General features: G+C 37.1%; 1 protein-coding gene across 6 annotated transcripts; it reads left to right on the top strand.

Annotated features, from left to right (window-relative positions):
- The first annotated feature begins 31 nt into the window (after window positions 1-31).
- On the top strand, window positions 32-27,829 carry LOC118039066 (uncharacterized). 6 transcript variants are annotated; one of them, XM_073409520.1, is made up of 26 exons: window positions 32-220; window positions 509-685; window positions 819-2,987; window positions 6,416-6,491; window positions 8,320-8,442; window positions 9,811-10,066; window positions 10,152-10,643; window positions 10,721-10,906; window positions 11,008-11,307; window positions 12,184-12,831; window positions 15,322-15,724; window positions 15,850-15,977; window positions 16,207-16,377; window positions 17,232-17,432; window positions 18,906-19,466; window positions 19,635-19,694; window positions 19,797-20,125; window positions 20,310-20,736; window positions 21,577-22,044; window positions 23,214-23,330; window positions 23,423-23,544; window positions 23,628-24,360; window positions 24,577-24,933; window positions 25,242-25,424; window positions 25,655-25,996; window positions 26,827-27,829. In XM_073409520.1, the coding sequence occupies exons 2-26, from the start codon at window positions 511-513 to the stop codon at window positions 27,574-27,576; spliced, it is 9,777 nt and encodes a 3,258-aa protein (XP_073265621.1). In that variant the 5' UTR covers window positions 32-220; window positions 509-510; the 3' UTR covers window positions 27,577-27,829. The 6 variants fall into 6 exon arrangements, with proteins under 6 accessions (XP_073265621.1, XP_073265620.1, XP_073265619.1 ...); XM_073409519.1 differs by having other exon boundaries at window positions 810-2,987; XM_073409518.1 differs by having other exon boundaries at window positions 783-2,987.
- Window positions 27,830-27,977: the final 148 nt, after the last annotated feature.

Genomic DNA, 27,977 nt, shown 5'->3' with positions numbered 1-27,977 from the left:
CCCCCCCATCTTCCTCCTTTTAACACAAAACAAAAAACACACGCATCTTCAAATCCTGTAAATTTCTGTCTTCTTTTTTAACTAAAAAAAGGAAGAAAACAGGAGAAAACAAAAAGAATGAAGCACTCTATTACACTGTAGCAGAACCTAAAACTTGAGAATAATTTGTAGCAAATGGCTTGAATCCAGTACAACCAATTCGCTTGCTTAACAGTTTCAGGTTCCTTCTTTTTTTCTTTCTCAATTCTTATCTATTTATTTCCGATTAGAAGAAATGTTAACTTCTTTTTTTTTTCTTTATTTCTCTGTCATTTAATCATATCATTCTTTGCCTTCTTTTTAATTTGTGTACGATCATGATTATAAATTTAAATAATACGAATTTGATTAATCTAATGGAATAGTTGAGTGTTTTTTTTTTTTTGATAGCTTCTGTTGCGATTAATGAATCAATTTTTAATATTCCATAAAATTCTTGGATTAATTAATAGATTTTTTACTGTTTTAGACATGGATTACTGTCTTGGCGGTGAGAGTCCGGCAATTCTGCAGCTCCGCAAATGGGCCCCTTCTAAGTTCAACATCGACTTGTCGGAATTTCGCGAGGGCTTTATATCACCGACCAGGGAGCTGTTGTTGTTACTGTCTTATCAATGTGAAGCCTTGCTCCTTCCTTTAGTTGCCGGTAAATATACTTCCCCAAAATCCTTTTGTTTATGTATGCTATGATTGTGGTCTTTTTTATGTATTTGTTTTTTGTTTTTCTGTAATCATTTTAGCAGGGGAATCTGTCAATAATTGCGTCTCAGAACCTGTAGGTGATGAAAGGCTTCAATGTCGATCTTCGGAAGCGCTGAACCCGGAATTGTGTACTGAATCTAGTAGGTCAGATTTGAAGGATGATATTCCATGCTCTTCTGCATCTGTAGGGGATTTTGACGATGGTTTTTCTCTTGAAAATGGATTTTTGAGATCTAATAATTATGGTTTTGTTCATGATGTGAATTCACTTGCTTGGGGTGTATGTGGGGATGCTTATAATCAGCACAAGGAGGCTTCATTTAGAGAGTTTCTATTTGTGTCCAGCAGCGATGGAGTTACAGTGCATGCTTTTCGCAAGCCTGATATTGATGGAGGAACAACTAAATCTGCACTGGAGGGTAAATTTGGGCAAGGGAGGTGGGTTGATTGGGGCCCTTCCTCTATGCCAGCTCAATTTTTGAAGGTGCAGGACTCTTCCAGCTTGTGTTCTGATAGCACTTCTACTGTCATGGCTGATGAAAGGGCTAATGGAAATAGAGGAAGTCTGCTAGACATGGATAAGGAAAGTGGGCCTGATGAGTTGTCGAAAGGTGTTGCTTCAAAGAGGTGGTTGCGTTCATTTTTCATCAAAGTCGAGACTATCAAATCCGAGGGTAACATCTGGACCAGGTTTCCAGAGAAGACATCTTTTCCTTGCTCCGCAGAGGTTGTTTCCTTTAGTGTTTTTGACAGTACTTCACCACTTCTGAACCTACTTAATCAAGACTGTTCCATTGCAAATAGGGAGGAGAGCAAGTGTGAAACCATTTTCAAACCAGAGAACAAGACAGCTGTAACTGAGTCTGATGGTTTGTATGATGATTTTTGTATTGGTTCATACAAATGCTCCAGAGTTTTCTCCAGCAATTCGTATGACCTAATTGGATTTGTCTTGACACTAGTCAATTCTGCTTCTGTGAGTACTGGGAATGAAAGTGAAGGAAGCAGGAAAAAAAGTCTACTTCTTGTTGGAAAGTTAGATAGTTGGGGAATCCAATGGGTTTCCTTAGTGAAGCTTGTGCAAAGTGTACATGTAGACCATGTATCGGAGTGGGCAGACTTTTGCTTTTCTGATAGCCTTCTTGTTTGCCTAAATACTTCCGGGTTAATCTACTTTTATGCTGCAATGTCTGGTGAATTTGTTGCATGTATAGATATTTTACGAGCTTCTGGATTAAACCCTCATTCAGACCTATGGAAGGGAGAAAAAGTGGCTATGCCCGCTGATTTACAGATCAAACAACTTGAAGTTCAACACAATTCAACCCCCCAATATGTTGATTTCCTTAGAAAAAGAATGTTTAGAAAGTTGCTTATTGGATCCCATACATCCTTGTTAGCTGTGGTTGATAAATACGGAGTAGTATATGTCATGTCTACTGGTAACTATTTCTCAAACAACCATGATGCTTATGATAAATTGCTTCAGCAGTTTCAACATTTATGGCTTGGGATGTTTGTTGGCTGGAAGGTTGGTGGTTCTGACATAGGGCACCAATGGGTATACTCTATTGATCCATCCACTACGAATGAAAAATTCTCCTTTTTGGATCATGCTGGAAAAAACATGCTTGAGAAAATCCAAAACTTGAACCATCATGGGTGTGAAGACTTGTTATTGAGTGGTTTTTCGGAGATAGCTGCTCACACGTTTCATGATTGTGAAGCAAGTTCACACCTGGTGCGGAAAGTCTTTCTTCCCACAGAGAGATTTAATGAAGACGATTACATCTGTTTTTCACCTATGGGAATCACTCGACTCATGAAGAAGCATGATGCAAAAAATCACAGAAGCACTCAAGTTGTTCATTTTAATCTGCACACAAGCTCAGCAGTTCATGATGATAGATGCTTGAATAATAGGGTTAACAAGTGTTATAGCCAAGGGAAAGAAGCTTCTGTTGGAGAAGTAGTTGGTTGTACCTTCCAGGGATTTTTTTATTTGGTGACTGAAGTTGGTCTTTCAGTCGTTCTTCCCTCTGTTTCTGCTGCATCTGATTTCCTTCCTGTTGAAACCTTTGGATATCAGCAGCGCACTATCAAAACGGACATTGGACAGCAATTAAAAAAAATGCTGGAAATAGGAGAGTCAATTGAACCCTTCTTACCTTGGAAAGTTGAAGTTTTGGATAGAGTTCTTCTCTATGAAGGCCCGGCAGAGGCAGATCAGTTATGTTTGACTAATGGTGAGATGAAAGTTCAATTTTTGCAATTCCTAGCCTGCCATTATATAGCATATTTATATGTCTGTAATGATATGGCGTCAACAGATATATGCTGGATCATTTTTTCAATACATGTGTTCTTGTAAAATTTTATTTGTGCATTTCTTATTTGGTGACTAGTTGTTTTCCTATACAGTTTGTTGTATAGAATGCATCATGCGTGTGCACATTTCATTACCCTACATAGGTTTTTGATAAGTTCTAGATGCATGCTACATCTCTTTCAGCTGTTGTAGTTTTGCTTTAAATTAAGATCCTGGCTTGCTAAAATAATGATTGTGGTATATGCCTATGTCTCAGTTATTTCTTACTTTAAAGAATCATATTCAAAACATTGAATATCATGCACTAGTAATTTTTTTGCCATGAGAATTTTACAAAGTCTTTAGCTGATACTATGTTGAGTTCACTAAGGGGGAGTCAGTTGCTTGCCTTGTTGTAGTTGTGAGGCAGTCTTAAGGTTCCCAGGCAAGGAAATGAATTTAACAGATCCCAGACATGCAAACTGAGCATTCCCTTGAATTTAACAGATTCTAGACATTCATGCTTACTTAAATGGTCCTGAATCTTTGGCTTTGTGTTTGGAAATCCCAATATACAACAACTAGTCATGATTTTGTATGTTTCTTTCCTTCCCAGTTCTTTAATAGACAACTGGTCCTCTTTTTTAACATGCCTTATTCATTTAAAGATCACTTGTGGCTTCCAATGTAAAACATTAATAAATTGGCCTCTTATTTTAGCATGTTATATAATTTGGAGATTATGCTTGGTTTCCTTTCCAATACAAAGAAAAATATTATCTTTTTTTATTAACGTTTATTGTCTACCTTTTGATTCCTTCGTCTCCCTTTCCATCGCTCGCATGCATGTCTGCGCATTAATTTTTTTGTTCGATGCTTGCTGTGTGCTATTTCTGCTTCATTTTGTTCCGTGTCAAATCGAATGAAATGAATAGTACTATTGGTACAAATAGATGACTGGTATTCACTAGACAAAGCATGCTTGCCCTTAATTCTTGTAATCAACCTTTGTTAGGATGGATAATAGAATTGAATAATGATGCAGAATTTTCTCTGATTAAATGGAGGTGAGATTCATTGGGATCATTTTGTGAGTTGGTTAATCAGTTCTTAGCTAGACGAATGTGTATCCTTCTATATCATCAATCTTTATATGGGCGCCTAACAGAAATAAAATTAATGTGGGAGTTTCTGTGATCAGGTAGAGGTGACACCAAGCAGGATCACTTGGTAAGCTTAGATTTTTTTTGTAGGCCCAAGTTAGAAGGGGAGCAAAGTTTGTTTGGGCAATTTTTTTTATTAGAATGTTCCTGGGATTTCAGTAGTCTCATTCTATTGGGGCAAAGATAGAGCATGTCCTTCAGCTTCTGAATTGAATGTTTGGAATGCTAAAATTAGTACCAATTTATCTCAAATGAGCTTTCTTTACTATTGTCTTTTAGTTTCTTGTAAATAGGGGATGGATCTTGCGTACATTTTGGGAAGATTTGTGGATGGTAGACATTAATGCTTTTGTATCACTTGTCTCGTATCTCTAACTTTTGTACCTAAAAGGAGAAATGTTTTTTTGGGACCTTTTGGTTTTTGAGAAATCTTAATATACGGAGAAGGTGGATTTTGGCTTCCTTGCTACAGATTCATGGTGCAGTTTGTATTTCTTCAAGAAGAGTTTTTTGGACACCTTCTGTATCTTATCTCAGCAAGCTTTTTCTAGCTCACATACCTTTTGTCTATTTATATTTTAAGGCTAAGGTAGCTTCCAAGTTTAAGATGCTCGTTTGCTCTTTATTTCTTGACCAGGCTAATACTAATGACTTGTTGCATGTGTGAGGCATCCTAAGGCATTGTTTCTGGATGTTTGTGTTTATGTTTTAGCAGCGAAACTTCAAGTCATCTACTTTTTCATTGCCCACTTTATTTTGGAACAGGTTTTCTCTAATTTTTCTGGGAGCATGGGTGTGTGGAATTAACCTGGAGGAGTTTATTTTGATATGAGTTTTGGATCCTGGGAGGATAAAGAGAGACTAATCTTGTAGGAGATGTGCTTCGTAAATAATACGGTGCAAGTGGATTTAGATGGAACATTTCCTAAAAATAGTTGATTTCGATGTACCTGGGATAATAATTTTATTAGCTTCTTTACAGTGCTTATATTAGGAGTTTTTGGAAGTTTTGTTGAGTGAATTTCTGGAGAATGGGGAGTGATTTATGCTAATTTCTTTGTTTTCTGTTTTTGAGAGGATGTCTTGTCCTCCAATGATGCATTGCAATTTTCTTCTCTTCTTCAATTAAGCCCATTCAAAATAAAAAAAAATTCTGTTAAAAAGATTTGTTATTATGTTTTTGGCATGTAATTAGTTACGGAAGGGGGAGATGGTATGAAATTATGATAGTGGATAAGTTCCTATTGTATTCACTTGTCAAATATAATTTTTGTTATGCATACATTTATTAAGGCGCCTTTCTTTACTTGAGCAAGTTGCCTTTTGGATCTCAACTCCTGAGGTGATGACTGGGGAGCTGGCAGTTGGGTACCTTGTGCTTCATGTGGATATATTTTATTTGTGTTGAGTCTTGACATATATGCAGAAGAGGCAAAGGCATCATAAACCAACAAAGATGACAATTAATTAATATTGTCCTAAAGCATAAATGTTAAGGTAAAAAATTAAGTTTTTGAATTCTAGTTCGCTGCTAACCATCCAATTGAAAGCTCTGTCTCCTCGTTTTCTCCAATATTATACGTACCTGAGTAAAATTTAGATTTCATGTATAAAATTAGAATAGTCAAGAAGCATATATTCAGATGCTAGTAACTGCCTTTTGCATTGTGAGCCTGTTCAGGGAGTACAAATAGTATCTGTTCATTACACGGCCTGAATTGCTGCGTGTGGATCTAATCATTATTTACCATTTATTTGTGTACTGTTTCTTTCCAAAGTTGGAAAGGATGGCCGTTCATGTTATGTGGAGGACACGACTTTCCAAGATACAAGGTCAACAATGATTGAACATGCTGTACCTGATGAGTGTCTGCATTGTTTTGTTAATGATCACTTTAGGGTCCCACCAATGCAAGAATTACAATACATATGTGGGTTCAACAGTTGGTTTACTGTCAGGGCATGAACATGTGGAAATTTTTTTTCTTATTTGCTATCTTTTAAGACCTTTCTTATCTGCATGAGTTGTTCTCCAGTTTCTTGAAATTGTTTATGGTGCAGCTTTGCTTCTTGTCTTGTAGTCAGTTTTTGGTTTCTGATTTACAATATAAAGGTGATTGGGTAGTGTCAGACATGCTTTTTTTTTTTTTGAAGTTTGAATGGACTTAAAACATTTTAATCATTTTAATCACTGCCATGTCAGGGTGGGAGTTGAAAATCTCTAGGTTGCGGCGGCTACAGATGGCATTGGAATACCTGAAATATGATGAAATTGAGCAGTAAGATTCTATATATCCAATTGCTTTTATTTCTTGTCTTGTTTAAAAGTGAAAATTTTATGGTCTGTATTATGTGAAACTGTTGTTTATAAGGTTATGATCTTATGGTTTATATATTTTTTCACGGTAGAAGTTTGTGTATGTGTCTTCATGAACTTGCATGCATGAAAATACACTCACAAGGATGATTAACTTTTATGTTTTAGTGGTGCCATTGCATGTATATGTTGGGATTATTTCTGCAACCAAAAGGGTTTGAGGGGAATATTCTGTTCCTGGCCATCCCTGTCCTTGGATCCGTCACAGTATATACATTGACCATAGATATATCCATATGTTACCTCACAGGCACATGCATGTATGGACTCAGTGTTATTTGGCATTGTGGTGGTGGCATGTAAAATCCTCAAACAGCAGAAACTACAAGCTTTTTCTGTAAAACATCCAATACATGTGAAAAAAAGCTCAAATAGATGTGAAAAAAGCTCATAACAAACAGGGCCACAAGTAAATTCTTAAGAAGGTTTTTATTGTATCTGTGCACATATGCACACTTTTCTATTGGGGCTGGGAGTTGCTTAAAGTTTCTAATTCAAGTGCCATTTTTATTTCACTGGGAACACTTTCATGGCCATATTTACCAAAGTGCATCACTGTCGGGTGAATGTAGCTGGACATTGGTTTTCAGGGATCATTTTCATCCTGGAATGACCAAATGATATGCTCTCAAAGCCACTTCACTTAAACTGGTGATGGGGACATTAGGCCCGAGACATGGTTCACATGTTCGTTTGATCGATGATGAAGGATAGTCCAACCTGTATGTTATTGGATTTTATTTAGGTTTATTTATTGAGCTTAATTGAGTTATTTTTGGATATTTTATTTAGTGGGCTATAAGCCCAATCATTTGTTCTAGTTAGGGTTTTAGTATTTATATTCTATTTTTCTAAATGTTAGACAATTTTTGATGAATTGAATAAAAATTGCAAAATTGCAGACTTTTCCAACCCTCATTCTTCTCTTCTTCAGCTTTTCTTCTCTTTCTTTGGCCTTTTCTTCTTTGCTTCTTCTTTTCTCTCTTCTTTAGCTTTAAATCTCTTTTGTCCCTTATCAACTGGCATGATGAAGTTGCTAAATGTTTAATCCAATGGAGAGGGTGCAATTAATTTATCTCATTTTTAAACTCTTCTCTTATTTAGATTAAATTTCTTCATACTAAAAATAATTATCTTAAGTCTTAACACTTGCATATGTATACAAATGATGGAAAACCAGTTAGTCTAAATTATAAGGCTGTTAGGAAATGACATAGTTAATTTCTGTAAGCAGATTTTTAATTTTTAGTATTCTTCCTTTCTTTTTCTTGTTTTTTTATGGGGGTGAGGGGTGGGGTCCTCTTGACTATGAATTATCCTGTGTTTCATTGATACATTTTTTATTGATTCTGTAGTCTAACTTCTATTGGAAAACAAGTCCTTTGTATTCAATCCCCTAGAATCTTTTGATCTTGAAAGAGTAATTCCAAAAACCATTCCCTTATAGAGGACTGGGGGATTTGGGCTGGATTTTGGAGTCAAATGCCTTGCACCTCCAAGTAGGATATACGGCTTCTAAAGAGCACACCACTCCATTGTCCATTCCATATTGGAGGAATTTTTTTTTTTTTTTACACCAATCAACTGATCCTTGATCTCAAATTGTGGGGATCAATTATGTAATCACAAAAAAGGACCGAAATATGGTTGTTCTGTTGGCAGTAGTAATATAGTAGGTTGATTAAGAGTTATTCAATTTTATTTATTATTAATTTTTTATGGTTCAACAGATCTCTGGAAATGCTTGTAGGCATCAACCTAGCAGAAGAAGGCATTTTGAGATTGCTTTTTGCTGCAATTTATTTGATGTCTCATAGAAATAGCAATGATAATGAAGTCTCTGCTGCATCAAGGTAAAAGTTTTTGTTCTGATTGTTATTCATATTCGTAAATGAGGTTACAGTTTTTTCATGATTAATGAAAGAAATCGCTAGAAAGATACTAATGCATGTCAAATTTTAGGTTTGTGCAAATTTTGCTCCTTTTTAGATTTCATCAACTTATCTGGATCTTGATATCTATGAATTTGTTTGACAATGTTAAAGATTGTTGATTGTACAGAATCGACAATCATATCATTATAGATTACAATTCTTTGGCATACATTAAAGTTTTTCTGATTTTGATCTTGTTTCTTGTATACACCCGATATTTTACATATTTGGTTCTTTATCAGTCTATATTTAGTTCCTTTTGTTCTTAGAATTGTTTGGTTATCTCGAACTTGAAAGGGCTAAAGACTGCAACAACAAAAAAAAAAAAGAGGAAGAGGAAGAGGAAGACAATGACTTTATAGAAGGGGGTTGGAAGATCATAAAATGAAACAATGCTCAATTAATCTTAATTAGTTGTAAACGTTCTCCCCACAGTATAATGAACATTTGTGCATAGCCTCATAAAAAGCCCTAAAAGAGTTCTAGTTAAAATAAGGAAATAAAATCCCTACTAGAATAAAATACTAAATAATATTAATTGATAACAAGTTCTTAACTAATGAAACCTATCCTAGATAATAATTCCTAATATTATAAAATAAATTGAAAATTTTTCTTCTATATTGCATCATCTTCCTTGTTTGGAAAAACTCAACTTTGAGTTTTAAAATGTTTGAATAAAAACCCAAAGTTTGATATGTCAACCTAAGGCTTGAAATCACATTCTTGGACTTGATAGCAATATGGTAGTATGAAGCTTTTCTCCACAATTGATCAACTTGTATAACTTGCTCTTTCATGATATCTTCAATGATGGGATTGAGTTCCTGGCTTGTTGGGTTTGATTAAGTGTATTCTTAAACTTGATTCCGGACAATAGATCATTAATTGGATTATTGTGGCATCTAGGAGCCTTTTTGAGTTTCCAGTAACATTTTTTCCGCAAATAAAAGAATGGATATTGCTTCTTCATCTTCTCATAATAAAAAATAAAAATACGGAGATTGAGTGCTATTGTTTACTTAACGATCTAAGCCACAGTTTAGATTGCCCATGGACCAATAATTTACATCATCTACTAGATCAGCCATGCTCTACTTAACCTGGACCGGATGGAACTCCTAGTGGATTTCTAGGATTTCTGTTATTTATTCCTGGATCCCTCTTTGCTGTACACCATACTGTCTACTGTCTAGCTTTTGAATAGCTTGTTTCCTTTTCTTTTCTTTTCATTCTTTTTTTTTCCACTTTTTTTTTTCCTTTTAATTCCTTAAATCTGCATCACAGGCTCCTTGCATTAGCCAGCCACTTTACAACCAAAATGATCCGGAAATGTGGGTCGCTCCAGCATAAGAAAGATGCATACGTATTACCGGGTTTTAGGAGGACCCGTTTACTTTCTCTTCCACCAGTTCTACCACATAAAGTACAGAAAAAAATGGGGGACTCAAGAAGTCTTCATGATATGGCTCACCTTTTAGAGATTATTCGGAATCTTCAATATCGACTGAGCTCAAAATTCAAGAAGACTGGCCTGGGATTGGTATGTTTCTGCGTGCTTACAACACACTCTTGAATTGTTTGCTTCTTATCTGCTGCTAACCACGTTATATTTTTGAATGCTATAGCTGGATGGTAGGGAGGAATTAAGCTTGGTGGAGGCAAATTTATCACAGGCCGAATCTCAGCTTTCTATTCTTTCAGCAGATGCTGCATTATCAGAGACACCAAACCAACAAGAACTTTGGGCTTCTGTGTCTTCTGTTGGTTCTAATAATGAGAAGCTTGTTTTGATGTATCAGGATTCCTTGGATTTCAGAACTCACTTGGATATAGAAGATTCAAATGGAGTATCTGTTCTTGTGCCACAGGGTGGTAATATGGGAAAGAAAGTTTTTCCATTTGAAAATCCTAAAGAGATGATTGCACGATGGAAATTGGATAATTTAGACCTAAATAATGTGGTTAAAGATGCACTACTATCTGGTCGTCTCCCTTTGGCAGTTCTACAATTGCATCTTCATCGTTCTAAAGAATCAGAAACCAGTAAAGAAATGCCTGATACTTTCAGTGAAGTTCGTGACATTGGAAGAGCCATTGCTTATGACCTATTTTTAAAGGTAGCTTAATTATGTTTATTAGACAAAGCCATAGGTGCAGTGATTTATATTCTGCATTAATCATTCATGATAAACAGGGGGAAACTGAACCCGCTGTTGCAACGTTGCAAAGGCTTGGAGAGGATGTTGCAACCTGCCTCAAGCAGCTATTTTTTGGCACGGTCAGGAGATCTCTTCGACTTCAAGTTGCAGAGGATATGAGAAGATATGGTTACCTGGGAGCATATGAATGGGAAACATTCGAGAAGATATTACTCATTGAGGTACCTGAAATTTATCATCATCCATTCCATTTTAGTGTCGTGGTTTAATTTTGTATTTCAACTCTGATGAGAATTTCTTGTTCTTCTTTTTTACTGGAAAGAGGATGTACCCTAGCAGTAGTTTCTGGAGAACTTTTGTTGGTCAGCAGGAGGCGCTAAAGAAAGCTACATCAACTTTAAATTCACCAGCACAAATTAAGCTGCAGCTATTGCCATCATATATGTTTAGCAATCTTACAATTGAGTGTGGTGAAATTGATGGAGTAGTTTTAGGCTCATGGACAAGCATCAGTGGGAACTCTCCTGATCCTGTGGTTGACGAAGATACTGCTGCTCATGCTGGATATTGGGCTGCTGCTGCAGTGTGGTCTAGTGCCTGGGACCAGAGAACCATTGATCGTGTAAGTACTTTAGTACTTTTGCTTTTCTTTGTACTATGGATATTTGGAGTGCGGCATGCCATCTGAAACCAGAATGAAGGAATATGAAATCCTGTGCTAAGATGGGACCTGGTCCATGCTAAAAGTTTGAGAGTGATGTCTATGATGTGGCAGTTTTTGTTTCTTTACTGAATTTCTACAGCACGTGACCACTATAGTTGCTGATTTATCAACTTACGCCTTTGGATGGTCAAGTAAAATATACAAGGATGAAGGTCGCTAATTTGTTTCACTTGATTCTGCTGTAAAGATGCCAAATTTAGCACTTGTCTAATCCAGAAGAAGTGAAGATTGAACTTTTGGAAATAGAAGGATGTCATTTAGAAGCTACATGTTTTATTTATTACTGTTATTTTTTTGCAAGACATGCAATGTGGAATGGGCTAGTGCTGCAGTTCTTTTCTCATGCTCTCTTATGATGTTTGCCTCTTTCCCATCACAACAATGCTTCACTTGACAAAAATTGAGAATGTTGAGGCATTGGCACTCGAACAATTAAAGGGAATTCAATGGTGTATCTTTTCAGCTGCTATGGCAAATTCAGCTGATGGTTGTCGTACCGTGTTAGCTCTTTAATAATCTTTCCCCATTTTCACTTTATGCTTTCTAATTATCTGTGCTGGATGTTTTATTTGTTACTCAGCTCAAATTGCAGCTATTAGAGGGTTAATTAAAACATCTAAACTTGTAAACTATGAAATAGAATCTATATATAATGAACTTTAAGATTCTCTTTTCTGTTACTTGTGCTCACATCCCTTTTCATTTATAGTTTCTGTAAGGCTTTAATTTGATGATGGGTTTTAATTCTCTCCATAATTTTTTGCTTTTATACAGATAGTTTTGGACCAACCTTTCATTATGGGTGTTCATGTATTGTGGGAATCTCAACTAGAGTACTATCTATGCCACAATGACTGTGAGGAAGTTTCCAAACTCTTAGACCTCATACCCACATCTGTTTTATCGGATGGAAGCCTCCAGATCACTTTGGACAACTTACAGCGTGCTCCAGAGGTTGGATCCAATTGTGAATTTCCTGAGTACAACAGTTACATATGCTCCATTGAAGAATTGGATTCTGTGTGCATTGATATTCCAGGGGTCAAGATTTTCAGGTTTCCTGCCAATGCATTTTGCTCCATGTGGTTAAGGAATTTCATGGAGCAGGAGCTTGCAAAGAAATTTATATTTTTGAATGAATACTGGGAAGGAACTGGTGAGATTTTAGCTCTGCTAGCTCGTTCAGGCCTCATAACTAGCAGGTCTGATAAAATGAAAATGGAGGATTATTCTGCTGAGGTTTCATCTGATCTCAATATCACAGATGATGGAAGGTTTCATGTTGTCCGCATGGAAGCTTTGCATAAATTACTCGTACATTACTGTGTGCAATATAACTTGCCAAACCTTTTGGACCTTGACCTTGACCATCACAAATTGGTTCTAGATAATGATTCGCTTGGTTCATTGCAAGAAGCTGCAGTAAGTTTCCTCATGCCCACTGAGTCTAACTATTCTTTATGTGGTATTTTCTCTGAATCTTTGCTTATGTACAGCTGTGCATTCATATGGGTATTATGCACTTTCTACTCTCTTCTGCTTATAGGTTCATGAACTGCTGTATCTAGCAGCTCTAGTTATGATGTATTATATTTTCACCTATCTGATAGGTTAATGGTTTAATACAGGCAGCATCTAGGTGTTTTCTGTAAAAGCAATTAACTTCTCCCTCTCCCTCTACATATATTTGTTTATGCGTACTCATTTTTAAAATAGAGAAGGCTATTATCCAGTAATATTCCCAAGCAGTAACATCTTATTCATCTTTCATATCCTGCATTTATTGCAAATGACACCCTGGAAGCTAGTACCTTGTTAAATATGTATGTCCTGTGCGCTTCAATCTCCAATTTAGGAAGGCATCACCATTTCTTTCCTGGGAAATTTAATCATCTGTCATGCTGCAGATCCAAATATATAACTTGTTCAGTGGTTGTAGCAAACTATTTTGTTTTTGACAAATAGTGCTTTAAAAAAAATCATCTTTAGGCCTGATTAAGGAGTACAGAAATGTTAAGGACGGTAAAAGATGGAACTTGGAGGTGATCTTCTTCAGAGGGACCTCTTAATAGACATTGTAATTTAAAGAATCCTGAACCAGTTTGTGCATCTCTGGCTGTTTCAGATTAACAGCTTTGCCAGAAAAAAAATTATCTCTCTCTCTCATACAGGCTTTGGGTTCATGAAGCTCAGAGCTAGTGTTCCTCTTTGCTAGCGACAGTACTAGGGCTTCTTATGTTTTAGTGATTTGCGATTCCCTTGACTATCTGCTATATTATGCCAAACTCTTCAGATCCCAGCCCAATCTCTCTCTGCATTATCCAAACATTTTTTTTTTGTTCATTGCGGAATCCAAGTCTTTCTATGTACTTAGCTAAATGAAAAGGATAGAATGGAGAAATAAGAGAGAAACCTGCCTTGGGCTAACGGGCTTCTTTATATCATATAGTAACTAGCATATCTGCTCTGAGCTCCTTCTCACATGGCCGCCAAAAAAGCCTTTACTCACTTATAGTCTAACAAGTCGTAGAATTGAAGGGAGAGTTTGGAGACAGTCTTATCCTTCTGCATTTTTTGAAGCGATTGCTTTCAAGTTTTGATATCTTCTAGTGTTTTAATTCCAGCACTTTATTGCATCAAGCCCTTTGTTATATAATTTTATTATGTCAGCATTTTGTATGACTTGGCTACTTTTATCTTTTGAATTATAAGTCAGGCACTTCTACCATAGCATCGGGCCCTTCGCCATATGTTATTGTGCCAAATCTATCTCTCTCTCTCTCACTCTCCCTTTCCCATATCTTCTACATGCTTTTGTTGTTTGCCAAATGGATTTCTATGCATCCAATTTTCAGATCTTCGTCCTTGCCTTAAAATTTGAACTTAACGAGTCACACTTGGAATTTATCTGTATCTGACATCCATTTCAAAGCTTATGTTTATATTCAACATCATATGGCATGCTGGTTTACTCATTTTGTATACCTGAGTTTGAAAGCACTCTAGGCTTGTATCTGTACCATATTGAGCATGGACTTTCCAGATTGGGATTTGTAAGTAGGAGGAATTATGATATGGAGAGCATGGTGTGGATGTAGAGAAAAAAAGAACAGGATGAGTGAGTGAATAATGTTAAGGCATGTTGAGAAAGCCAAAGAGCAGAGACATAATTGTTTTGCCTGGGATAGTTTTTACAAATAGTGTCTTTCCCTTTAGTGGTTCTCAGTTGTGGTGGTTTTGGAATCAATCCTTCTAGTGACTACTGAGTGGAGTAGTGACCAACCAAAATGCGTGGCTTACATTGGAAAAGATCTCCTGCATAGAATTGATAAAAAAGAAGCTGTCTGTCTTCAAGTCGATCGTGTACTGGCAAAGTTGTGAAATCATTGCTCAACTTGTATGATTTATAATTGTCTAGTGGAATCTCTCTGCTTCGTCCATGGTCTTTATGTAATAGACTGAGTGTCTGCATTTGTGTGCATGTGTTTTTGCCTCTCCATACAGAATTTAACAGCTTAGCAGGCAGCATTTATGCCTACGAGACTGTAACTCTTTCCTCTTCCATGATCTTTTAAATTTCCCCAAAATGTTTTTTTCACTAAATCGAGCCTTTCCTATCCAGAAGGGGATGGTATGATTTACTATCTTTCAACTTCCAAATTCAATTTTACTCCAAAATGGGTTATTTTGGTGAATCTATTGTTTAGTTTTGAATAATATACTTCAATGGTGGACTGCAAGAGTTAATTCATCCAATTATAACTTAATTGTGACAAATATTTATATTCTTTCTCTTTATTGTATTGGTTATCATTCCGGATCTTTCTGATATTGTTACTTTATCTTCATTCTTTAACAATTTACACATGCACTGACCTGCTTCATATTCTTTGTTTGATGCTTCTTGTTCAGGGTGATTGTCAATGGGCAAAATGGTTGCTTTTATCTATGATTAAGGGGCATGAATATGATGCATCATTCTGCAATGCTCGAACGATAATGTCACCTAATTTAGTTCGTGATAGCAACCTCAATGCTCTGGAGATCGATGAAATAATTCATACTGTTGATGATATAGCGGAAGGTGGGGGTGAAATGGCAGCTTTAGCAACTCTAATGTATGCCACTGACCCAATACAAAATTGCTTGAGTAGTGGTAGTGTGAAAAGGCACGGTAGCTCCTCAGCTCAGTGCACTTTGGAAAACCTCAGGCCCACTTTGCAGCAATTTCCTACTCTGTGGCGCACTCTTGTTGCAGCAAGTTTTGGTCATGACACAGCTTCTAATTTCTTGGGTCCTAAGGGAAATAAAAATGGTAGGCCAGCCAATTATATTTCTTTGATTTGTTAATCCACGGGGAGAGGAAAATCAGCTGAATGTTTTTGGTTTCCTGTTGCTGATTCTTTTATTTGCTTGCTGTTTATGTATCTGGAAATTCAGCTTTAGCAAACTATCTAAACTGGCGTGACAACATCTTCTTCTCCACTACACGTGATACTTCACTTCTACAAATGCTGCCATGCTGGTTTCCTAAGGCTGTGCGGAGATTGATTCAGCTTCATATTCAGGTTGCTTTCGAGCTCCATCATGTCTCTGAAATCTGCATCTTATTTCTTACTTTTTTGTGATTGATTTCAGCTTTCTTGTCATAAATGAATATATAAATAGGTATCTTACTAGACTTTATGCCATGCTGGTTTCCTAAGAGGTATCCTAGGTCTTCTGAGGACTTACAATATTGTTCTTTTGCTTTGTTGGAAATCCTTACATATATCTTGATTTTTGCATGACATGCAGGGTCCTCTTGGTTGGCAGTCAGTGTCAGGTCTGCCTGCTGGAGAAACTTTGTTGTGCAGAGACTCTGATTTTTTCATGCATGCTGAGGAACATACAGAGATAAATGGTGTCTACTGGGAGGCAACTATCCAAAAGCATGTTCAAGAGGAACTCTACAATTCTTCACTTGAGGTATATATATGTGTGTGCGTGTGCGCTCGCGCATGCATGTGGATCATATATGTATATTGTTTTTGAGTCCATAAAATTAATCTTTTTGAAGTCTTTCTAGAGAATTCAACTTTATCATAGGTGTTGTATCTTGAAATGTCAGTTGCAATTTTTTATGGAACTTTAAAATGGAATCTTTCACTTAATCTGTATGTAGGCGAATTTGCAAAAAAGCAGGAAGCCATTTTCTTTTAGAAATGCTATTTTCTATGTAATGTTTATTAGTTGTTATGTACTTCTTTTCCCTAAAACTGGCTTCTGTATAGTGGAATGAAATTCATAGAAGGTTTCTGTTGGAAATGCTTTGTTTGGTACAACAACTATGCTAATGGTAAGAAAGTGAACTGATATTTTATTTTTAGTTGGTTAGAATAGCATTAGGCATTTGGGTTGCAGTCTATAACTTTTGTCTTTTGCATGCACACACATACACTGACTTGAACATGCATGTTATGCTATGATGATTCCCACCCTTTTGTGTTCTTCTCATTTTGGCCACTTACTCATTGTAGCTCCTAATTTTAGCATTTTCAAATCCTAAATATGAGCCAATGGGAAACGAGACATGAACATCAATTGTTTATGAGTTTTGTTTAAGCAGTCTTGTTTGCTGGTGTTGACTAGTTGTTTCAAAGAGCTGTTGTAATGTGTCAAACTTTTTTTTTTTGTTATGCTTCAGCTTTTCTTTCCACCTTTTCTTTTTGGTTCCTGGGAAAAAAATAGAGAATCTTCCTTTTCATTGACACGTCCATTCATGTCTTCTTCATTATGTTTCTCAAGGGGATGAATATCTGATTGTGTTGCATTAAATTCAGGAAACTAAACTTGGGCTTGAGCACCATTTACATCGTGGGCGTGCACTTGCAGCATTTAACCATATCCTCGGTGTTAGAGCTCAAAAGTTGAAATTAGAAGGCCAATCTGGTGCTTCATCACATGGACAACGAAATGTTCAGTCAGATGTTCAGGCGCTTCTTGCACCTTTGACACAAAGTGAAGAGGCTGGTCTTTCATCGGTAAGGATTAACTGAGTAGAATTGTATTTTTTCAAATTAGCTATTTTTGGGGCTATTATTTGGTGCAATAATAGAAATCTTGGACTTGCAACTGTAAGTGTCTGTGTCCACATGATTTTAAATGATGGTTATACTAATGATTAAGTTGTAGTGATGCTTTGAGCTAAGGGAGGATTTTCCAGTGATAATCTTCCTGGCTTTTGGCAACTTGTTATACTGATATCCTTTAGCTGAAAGCGTAGGCTTTCTTTTTCAACCGAGACTGATTTTTCACTACTTTTGGAGTGGATCCAAACTTCCTTGTGCCTTTCACTACCTGATCGACTCAATTCTTGCCTTGATTTTCTTCTTCCATCTGTGCCCCCCAATCTATGTCTCTCATGTACCTCAAACCTTGTTTAATTACAAATGGTTGCCCAGCCTGTGTCATTACTGGGGCTACCCAAGCCATATTGCCTATAGTTGTCAGACTGTTGTTATTGTGGATGATGATGATATAGAAAACACTAACCAAATAGGGTATGGAGAATGGATATCATCATCAACAATAACAACCGTCTGACAACTATAGGCAATATGGCCTGGGTAGCCCCAGTAATGACACAGGCTGGGCAACCATTTGTAATTAAACAAAATCCAGCATGATTTGCCATTTTACACTTGACCATAGATCCCTGAAAAGGTGGAGTTTTTCAGGGTGAGTTTGAAAAATAACATATTTGTGCCACCTCATATCATTACACTCCACTTCGATAAAGAGGCCAACCTTCTTTGCTGGAAGTTCAATATTATAGACTGTCTATAACTGTTTAAAGCATATCACAAGCCCTGACCCCGAGAAGGTTCTTGAACAAAGCAATCTGCCAAGGCTTCTTTAAAATCAGAACTTGCTTATCAAAATTCCAGAGGCCTTCTCAAATACTTTGTGTTTGTCTTCCCTTGAAAGAATTGGAAGTGAAATAATCTTGCCTATCTTATCAATATCTAAACCTCTCAAAGGCTTCCACTCATGTCTCATTGTTGCCTTAAAATGTTGGAAAATTGGACAATCTCTCTGTCCATAATTTCCCAATGAGGCATAAGGATGCCTTGTTTTTGGTTGGACAATTGATATCCCATGCTCTTTACCTGTTTTAACATCCTTATATTTCTCTTTCATGCCTAGAAGCGAAATCCCTATCTGCGTACAATACTAGGGCAAAGCAGGGGATGGTGGTTTACATAAATATAAGAGAAGTCACTCAAATTGGTGCTTCATTTTCTGATGGTTATTTGAGTGTAAATGATTTACATGCTAAAGTAATTTATGCCTTGCAATAATGGAGCCAATTCTTTTGTAATGTAGGCCAATTCAATTGATTTTCATTTGCTGTTGCAGACTTATGCATGCAGAAAGCTTTCTGTTAGTAGTACTTTTGTTTATCTAACCTAAATGATGCCATGTAAAATATCTTTTGGGAATTGAATTTTCAGGTCATTCCACTTGCTATTGCTCATTTTGTGGATTCTGTGTTGGTTTCATCATGCGCTTTTCTCCTGGAGCTTTGTGGTTTATCTGCCAGCATGCTTCATGTGGATGTTTCTGCCTTGAGGCGGATATCTTCATTTTACAAATTAAGTGAGAACAGTGAGAAATATAGCCAAATTTCACCCAAAGGTTCTGCATTTCAAGCGGTATCACATGTAGGTAATGTGGTAGAGTCTCTAGCACGATCACTTGCCGATGAATATCTACACAAGGATCGTGTAACAAACTCTAAGTTAAAGGGGACTTCAAATTCATTCACTGGTAAACAATCTTCAAGAGCTCTCATGCTAGTCCTGCAGCATTTGGAGAAAGCTAGTCTTCCACTAATGATGGATGGAAAGACTTGTGGATCTTGGCTACTGACTGGTATTGGCGATGGAACTGAATTAAGAGATCAACAAAAAGTAGCAAGCCAACACTGGAATTTAGTTACACTCTTCTGTCAGATGCATCAACTTCCCTTAAGCACAAAGTATCTTACTGTTTTAGCGAGAGACAATGATTGGGTAATTATCTTTTCCCTACTTCATAGGGGCAAAAAAAAGAAAAAATAAAAATAATGTTTGGATTTGCCTGTATCGTGCCCTTCATTTGATTTGTTATGGCATGCTTCCTTCATTTTGATTTTAATAAACTCCAGCTCCTAATCTTATGTTCCCTTTGTCTTCTGCAAGGTTGGATTTCTGTCTGAAGCTCAGATTGGAGGATACCCTTTTGATTCAGTTGTCCAAGTAGTACATATCATTTGCCTCTAATTAGTCTTTGAATCCAGGTTATACTACAAAAGATTGTGATGGAATTTTCCCTATTTATGGTGTTATGATGTTATTTTGCAGGCAACAAAGGAGTTCAGTGATCCACGTCTCAAAATCCATATATTAACAGTCTTAAAAGGCATGCAGTCGAGAAAGAAATCTGGTTCTCCAGCATATACATATACTGGGGAAAGTGGGAGTGAAACTCACTGTTTCCAGGAAGACATGCTTATTCCTGCTGAGCTCTTTAGAATTTTAGCAGACTGTGAGAAGCAGAAAAATCCTGGAGAGTCTCTCTTGAAGAAAGCAAAGGAGATGTCCTGGTCAATTTTGGCAATGATTGCATCGTGCTTTCCTGATGCGTCTCCCTTGTCCTGCCTAACAGTTTGGCTGGAAATCACCGCAGCAAGGTTATCCCATGATCTAAATGAATAGTGCTTTGCAGATCTATATTCTTACACCTTTTCAAGCTTTTAGATGCTCAAGCATTGTGTTGGAGTCACTTCTTGTATTTTGTTTCATATTTGATATGAAGTTCTTCACGAGTTCTATGCTTCCTCGTGAAGTCATTTTATTGACGAATTATATTTACAGGGAAACTTCATCCATCAAGGTGAATGACATTGCATCCCAGATTGCAGATAATGTTGAAGCCGCTGTGGAAGCTACGAATTCCCTGCCAGCAGGTAGCAGGGTCTTAACAGTTCATTACAATCGGCAGAATGCAAAACGTAGGCGGCTTATGGAGCCAATGTATGTGGATTCATTGGTTGCCATCGATGATGTTTCAACTAGTTATGGTGGGGCAACAAGACCTGCTTCCCAAGGCACAGTTGCTGAAGAGGAAAGAAAAGCAGATTTTGGTGAAAAAAATGTTTCAAGTGATTCTGATGAAGGACCTGTGTCTCTCTCTAAGATGGTGGCAGTGCTTTGTGAACAACAGTTGTTTCTACCTTTGCTGAGAGCTTTTGAAATGTTCCTTCCTTCATGTTCTTTTCTACCTTTCATCCGTGCACTTCAGGTCTAAATAAACTTACGGCTCACTTTTCTCATCCTTTTGATTTGTTGATGTGTAGAAAAATTTATTATCTTAGTAATAGATATTGAATGCTTTGAATATAGAGGTTGACCTTTCTTTCTTTCCCCTTTTTGCCATTTGTCCAACAAAAGGCACATATAGGCCTGATTCCACAGAGGCAGGCCAAAGGTTCATTTCCTAGTTTCCTACCATTCACTTGAGGTCCAATGCATCACCAGATTTAGATACTAAGAGAATACTAAGTGAAGGCTGTCTTACACATGCAGAAGAGAATCTTACAAACTGAAATCTGAACTTTTCATATTGTTCTCCAAAGGGCTTCTGGAAACAACCTGCATTTGTATTAAAGCATGAAGGAAATTCTTGCTTCTTGTTCTTGTGATCTTTGTTTACTATTTGTTCTCATCTACTTGTCTCAAATGCATACTAAGCCAATGGAAGTTCAATTTTCAGAGAACCAGAATCCTAAGCTTGACTTTTGGCATCAGATTATGTTCATTATGTTTTTTTGTATGTCTTGTTTGCATGGGCATGGAGTAAACTGAGGACCATTGTAAAGCACCTTAAACTAAACAGGATGGGATGGATGGAACTTTTGAAACACAATTAAAAACAATGGGCTTTTTTTTTTTTTTTTTTTTTTTGTGGAGTAACTTTGCTGGCCAACCATATCATGTATGATTATTTTCCTTTTCTTTTCTTTTTTGGTAATATTTTTATTTTGAGACAAATTTTGCTTGTTTTGGCTTGAGTTGTGGAAACAATGAGATCATTGGGATCACCATGTTCTGACAGAAACTTAACCTATTTCTTTCCTTTCAGGCATTTTCTCAAATGCGCCTGTCTGAAGCTTCAGCCCATCTGGGTTCCTTTTCGGTCAGGATAAAGGATGAACAAACCAGTATGCAGGCAAACATAGGAATTGAAGGGCGGGCCAGAACTTCATGGATAAGCTCGACTGCTGTAAAAGCTGCCAATGCCATGCTTTTAACTTGTCCATCTCCTTATGAAAAAAGATGTTTATTACAACTTCTTGCTGCTACGGACTTTGGTGATGGCGGATCTACCGCAACATACTATCGACGACTTTATTGGAAAATCAATTTAGCCGAGCCTTCACTGCGGAAGGATGATGCTCTACATCTTGGAAATCAGGCTCTAGATGATGCTTCACTTTTAGAAGCACTGGAAAGGAATGGGCATTGGGAGCAAGCACGTAACTGGGCCAGGCAGTTGGATGCCAGTGGTGGACCTTGGAAATCTGCTGTTCACCACGTTACTGAAATTCAGGTATACTCAGGGTTTTCTGTGAATGTGACTAAATTTTAGTATTTTTTCTCATAAACAAGTATTACATGAGTAATTTGTAATACATCTTTCCATGAAAGCAACTTGAATCAAAACAACTTCTCTTCATAATCAGACTCTTACAAGTTATGGATTATATATTTTATCTTGATTAAAAAATTCCATTTGTATACTAATATTCACAAATAAAGTTGATTGAAAGTGCATTTAAATCGCCATAATTACTTGCAAAAAATATGAGAGATATGATAGCTTCACACTCTTATATTATTCATTATTTGGGCCAGTGTTCATTTCTTATTTTGGATTGAATAGGTTATTAGGAGAGGAGAAAATTAATATTTTGAAGGATATAAATTAGATTTTTATAGATTAGATAGGTACAAGTTTATTGAGATGGAGATAAATGGAGACTGATTTATATATCTGATTGAGAACTCTTAAATATGAAGAGAGATGCAATAATTAAGTAATATAAATTACAGCAATTGACTATTCTCAAGGCAACTTAACATACAATTACACACACACACGCACACACAATGTTGTAAAATTGTTAAATGGTCTCTACTCAACTAAAGTTTCCCGGAGAATGAGTTGAAGTATTGGATACCAAGTGTTCAAAAGAATCGTAAGTGTTTCATCCATGCAATTACTTTGTAGTGATTTTGATTGCTAAAGTAATTTTTACACTGTTAAGTACTTTATTTAGGATTACTTGGTAATTGTTTAAGCTAGTCTTCATTTGAAATTGGAGGTTTTCTTTAGACATTATTTGTTTTAATGAATTGTTTATGTGTGAATTGATAAATCAATGGATGGGTACATGCCCTAATGCTTTGTTATTTTTACCAATAAATGTTACTCAGTAAGAATATTATTGCACTAGAATGCATTTCCATTTCTTCAATTGAACTAAGTTTGTCTTTGGAAGGCTTTAAAGCAACTGGGCAGTTTCCTTGAATCAACTTCTGTTTGATTCCTTTGGTTACAATGTTAAAAAATTGAAATTGATTATGCATTGATGGGATGAATGCTATTAACAAGCATGACACACTCTTCATGTTCATAATCAGAAGTCCAAGTGTTTTTGGTAGTATTATTATGAAACTCTTGATGTCCCAACTTTTCTTGGTCCCCTCAAATTTCAGGCTGAATCCATGGTAGCTGAGTGGAAGGAGTTCCTTTGGGATGTCCCAGAAGAGAGAGTTGCTTTATGGGGCCACTGTCAGACACTGTTCATCAGATATTCCTTCCCTCCTTTACAGGTGCATTTTATTAGCAGCTGTCATCATTGAGAATCATGTTTTGCAACTTTCTACTAATGCCTTGAGATCGTGTGCTTGCACATGATTTGCAGGCTGGGTTATTTTTCCTTAAACATGCTGAAGCTGTTGAGAAAGATCTTCCAGCGAGAGAGCTTCATGAATTGCTGCTGCTTTCTCTTCAGTGGTTAAGTGGGATGATAACTCTGTCCAATCCGTAAGTGTTGAATTACAAATTAAATTTCCATTTCTCCTATTTTTAGGAAGATGTTTGTTTCTGACATGCGGTGATTTTATCAGAGTTTATCCATTGCACCTTCTGCGAGAAATTGAGACTAGAGTATGGCTCTTGGCAGTAGAATCAGAAGCTCAGGCAAAGAGTGATAGAGACTTTACTACAACCACTTCCAGTGGTGATCCTGTTATTGGAAATGCTTCCAATATCATTGACAAGACAGCAAGTTTAATAACAAAGATGGACAATCATATCAATACAATGAGAAGCAGAACCGTAGAAAAACAAGATGCAAGGGAAAATAACTTGGCACAGCACAAAAACCAAGTATCGGATTCCATCACACAGACAGCTGGGGGTAGTACAAAGACTAAACGGAGGGCCAAAGGCAATGTGCTATCACGACGACCATTAATGGACCCCATAGATAAAAGTACTGAGCCTGAAGATTGTTCCACTAGCTTCATTTCTAGAATTGACTTGCCATTGCTAGATGAAAACTTAAAGATAGAAATGTCTTTCTCGAAGTGGGAGGAAAGGGTTGGACCTGCAGAGCTGGAAAGAGCTGTTCTTTCTTTACTGGAGTTTGGACAAATAACAGCTTCCAAGCAACTTCAACATAAGCTGTCTCCAGCACACACCCCTCCTGAATTTAAACTTGTTGATGTTGCTCTAAAGCTTGGAGCAATAACAACCCCTGGTAGCAAAATATCCATATCAATGCTTGATGAGGAAACACGTTCTGTTGTCAAGTCATATAATATATTAACTGAGAAGCATCTGCTTGATCCACTGCAGGTTATTGTCCAAATATCCAATGTTTCTTTTCTCAAATTTGGCAGCTTATCCTATACAAATATGCTTGTTTATTAATATGAAAATTTAATTTGCTTCGATTTTTCTCTTTTTAAGTGCCTATTTTTTCAGTCCATTGTCATTGCTAACCATGTCCTTATGTGATGTCTTGTTGCATAATGGATGCATGGATTGGGATTTTTTACTATGCCAATGAAGGTCTTGGAGAGCTTAGCAACATTTTTTACTGAAGGGAGTGGACGTGGACTGTGTAAGAGAATTATAGCAGTTGTAAAAGCTGCAAATGTCTTGGGTCTTTCTTTCTCGGAGGCATTTGATAAGCAGCCAATCGAATTGCTTCGGCTGCTTGCTCTTAAAGCACAAGAATCATTTGAAGAAGCATCTCTCATAGTGCAAACTCATTCCATGCCAGCTGCTAGTATTGCTCGAATTCTTGCCGAATCCTTTCTCAAGGTCTGGCGTCTCTTTTCCCTTGTGTTTCGTTTTTCTTTGGCATATTTTATTCTTAAATTAATGTCTAGTATTGCTCGAATTCTTGCAGAATCCTTTCTCAAGGTCTGGTGTCTCTTTTCCCTTGTGTTTCGTTTTTCTTTGACATATTTTATTCTTAAATTAATGTTAGAGGATTCCATCTATTGAAATATGATGTTTCTGGCTTGATCCAAGTTGGTTTTGTAGACTGTTTGATGAACTTGGTATAATAAATAGTTTTGGAGCTTTATTTTTTCATGTGCAAATGGCAACGTACCTGGAGATTGCATATCATATTCCTTACCCATTTTTGCATGAAGTTAACCGAGTCCTATGCAATCTAGTACTTGTTGTCTATGATGTAATTTATTTGCATTGCTGACATATTACAGGGTCTACTGGCTGCGCATCGTGGGGGATATATGGATTCTCAGAAGGAGGAAGGACCTGCTCCTCTATTATGGAGATTTTCTGACTTCTTAAAGTGGGCGGAGCTTTGCCCTTCTGAACCTGAAATTGGTCATGCGTTGATGCGTTTGGTGATTACTGGACAGGAAATACCACATGCCTGTGAGGTATTGTCATTATAAGCGATTGTTGATAGTATTTCTATGTGCCTAAATGGCAATTATTTTCAACAACCGTTGTGACTTTGTTAATGGTCATTCAGTCTATTAGAAGGGACAACTTGATAGCACTTCCTGCTGAAGAAGAAAATGGATGATAAAAAAGGCGAATCTGCATTTGTTTAATCCTGTTATTGATAATCATAAACTTTAGTTTTACTGGGAATTTATTGTTTTAGGTTGAGCTTCTTATCCTGTCACACCACTTCTACAAATCATCAGCATGCCTTGATGGAGTTGATGTTCTTGTAGCCCTTGCTGCAACCAGGGTGGAAGCTTATGTGTCTGAGGGTGATTTTCCATGTTTGGCTCGCCTGATAACTGGAGTAGGAAATTTCCATGCCCTTAATTTCATTCTTGGCATTCTCATAGAAAACGGTCAGCTGGATCTTCTTCTTCAGAAATATTCAGCTGCTGCGGAGACAAATGTGGAAACTGCTGAGGCTGTCAGAGGATTTCGAATGGCTGTTCTTACATCACTGAAGCATTTCAACCCTGAAGATCATGATGCATTTGCTATGGTTCGTATGGTCTTCATTTCTCTATTTTGTGAAGTGAACATTAAATATGGGCTGTGAAATAGTATTATACTAGTTGGTAAGATACTTCAAAGAAAATATTGTAATTCAAGTGGAAAGGATGGAAATGATACAAGGTCAGCCTAAAATGGGTTAGGTTGTAGTAAAAAAGAATTCAGTTTCTAAGCATCTTATAGAGTATATGATTTTAAACAGAGTAATTGTGAGAAGAGAATTGTTATGGCTGACTAATTTTTTTTCTGATTAAGGCATTAAGCCCTTATTTAGTGGAGTACATGATTATGGGATGCATATGCCGTATTATTAGATTCCTTGGGGATAGGTTTCATATTAGTCTGCTGTTCATGTGTGTTCATGGTAACTTGTTCCTTTTAAAATCTAGTGTAGGACTCCTACATTTAGGAAATGAAATCTCTTGAATACAATATGAAAAGATGTATCATATAAAAATACATAAATGTCACCCTATTATGCAATTATGTTTCTTTCAGCTTTTCTTGGCGTATTTGGTCTCAGATCATTTTTTTCATGCACTACACTGGGGACAGAGAATCCAATCTACTCTTTTTTTTCACAAGGACCATTTTCTGAGTACAAGTGAATGTGTCTCAGGTTGCCACTGCAAGCATGCAGGTTTGAGTGGCAACATGCTTTGGCAGGATAGACACTTTGTTTGACTTGTTATCTTTTGCATGCTAAGTGGCATGGATTGGTGCTTTGAGGAGATTTCAATAAGATCCATTTTAAACTGTAAAATCTGGTGATTTATCTGTTTCTTCATTTTGGATAAAGATCGCTCTTCTCCTTTTCAGGTCTATAACCACTTTGACATGAAGCATGAAACTGCTGCTCTTTTAGAGTCCCGAGCATGGCGGTGTTCTGAACAGTGGTTTCACCGTTATGACAAGGACCAAAATGAAGACCTCCTTGAGTCCATGCGATATTTCATTGAAGCAGCTGAAGTTCACTCTTCCATTGATGCTGGCAATAAAACTCGCGGAGCTTGTGCTCACGCATCCCTTGTTTCCCTGCAAATTCGAATGCCAGATTGCAAGTGGCTGAACTTGTCTGAAACCAATGCCAGGAGATTGTTGGTTGAGCAATCCTATTTCCAGGAGGCCTTAATTGTTGCTGAAGCCTATGGTCTTAACCAGCCAAGTGAGTGGGCACTGGTGCTTTGGAATCAGATGTTAAAACCAGAACTTATTGAAGAGTTTGTTGCTGAATTTGTGGCTGTGCTTCCACTTCAGCCTTCAATGCTTGTTGAATTGGCTAGATTCTACAGAGCTGAGGTAGCAGCCAGAGGTGACCAATCCCAATTCTCAGTTTGGCTAACTGGAGGTGGCTTGCCTGCAGAATGGGCTAAATATCTGGGGAGATCGTTCAGATGCTTGTTAAAGAGGACACGGGATTTGAGGTTAAGGATGCAGTTGGCCACCATTGCAACTGGTTTCAATGACATCATTGATACATGTATGAATGCATTGGATAAGGTTCCTGACAACGCTGCACCACTAGTCCTCAGGAAAGGGCATGGCGGTGCCTACCTCCCCTTGATGTGAAAATGGAAGCAACACTGAACTTGATTATGATGGCTGGTGGTGGAAAATATTGGTGATAGCAGCAGGATGCTATATCCTTGTAATGTCTTGTCAAGGACCGGAAATTGACACAGTTGTAAATTAGCTTAGCGAAAGAGTTTGAAAGGGTACTTTACTTTTCCAACTTAGATTGAACAGGCTAGGTGATTCAGAATGGTGGCTTGAAGAAGTAAAGAATATACGTAGATCAGCTCAATTAGTTTATACAACTGAAGCAGTGTAAATTGGTTTGGTTCTTTTTGCGGTTTGGTGGTGTGCTACTGGGGACATGTTTAGTTTTTATTTTCCTTTTGATGCCATGAGCGAGGCCAAGTCATTTTTGTAACGAATGTACAATATGTCAATGTCCCTGGTTCAATATA

Source organism: Populus alba, chromosome 5, assembly GCF_005239225.2.
Source record: "Populus alba chromosome 5, ASM523922v2, whole genome shotgun sequence".
In the NCBI taxonomy this organism is placed as follows: domain Eukaryota; kingdom Viridiplantae; phylum Streptophyta; class Magnoliopsida; order Malpighiales; family Salicaceae; genus Populus; species Populus alba.
Note: the sequence above shows the minus strand (reverse complement) of the source record. Positions and strands in the feature narration are given on the sequence as shown.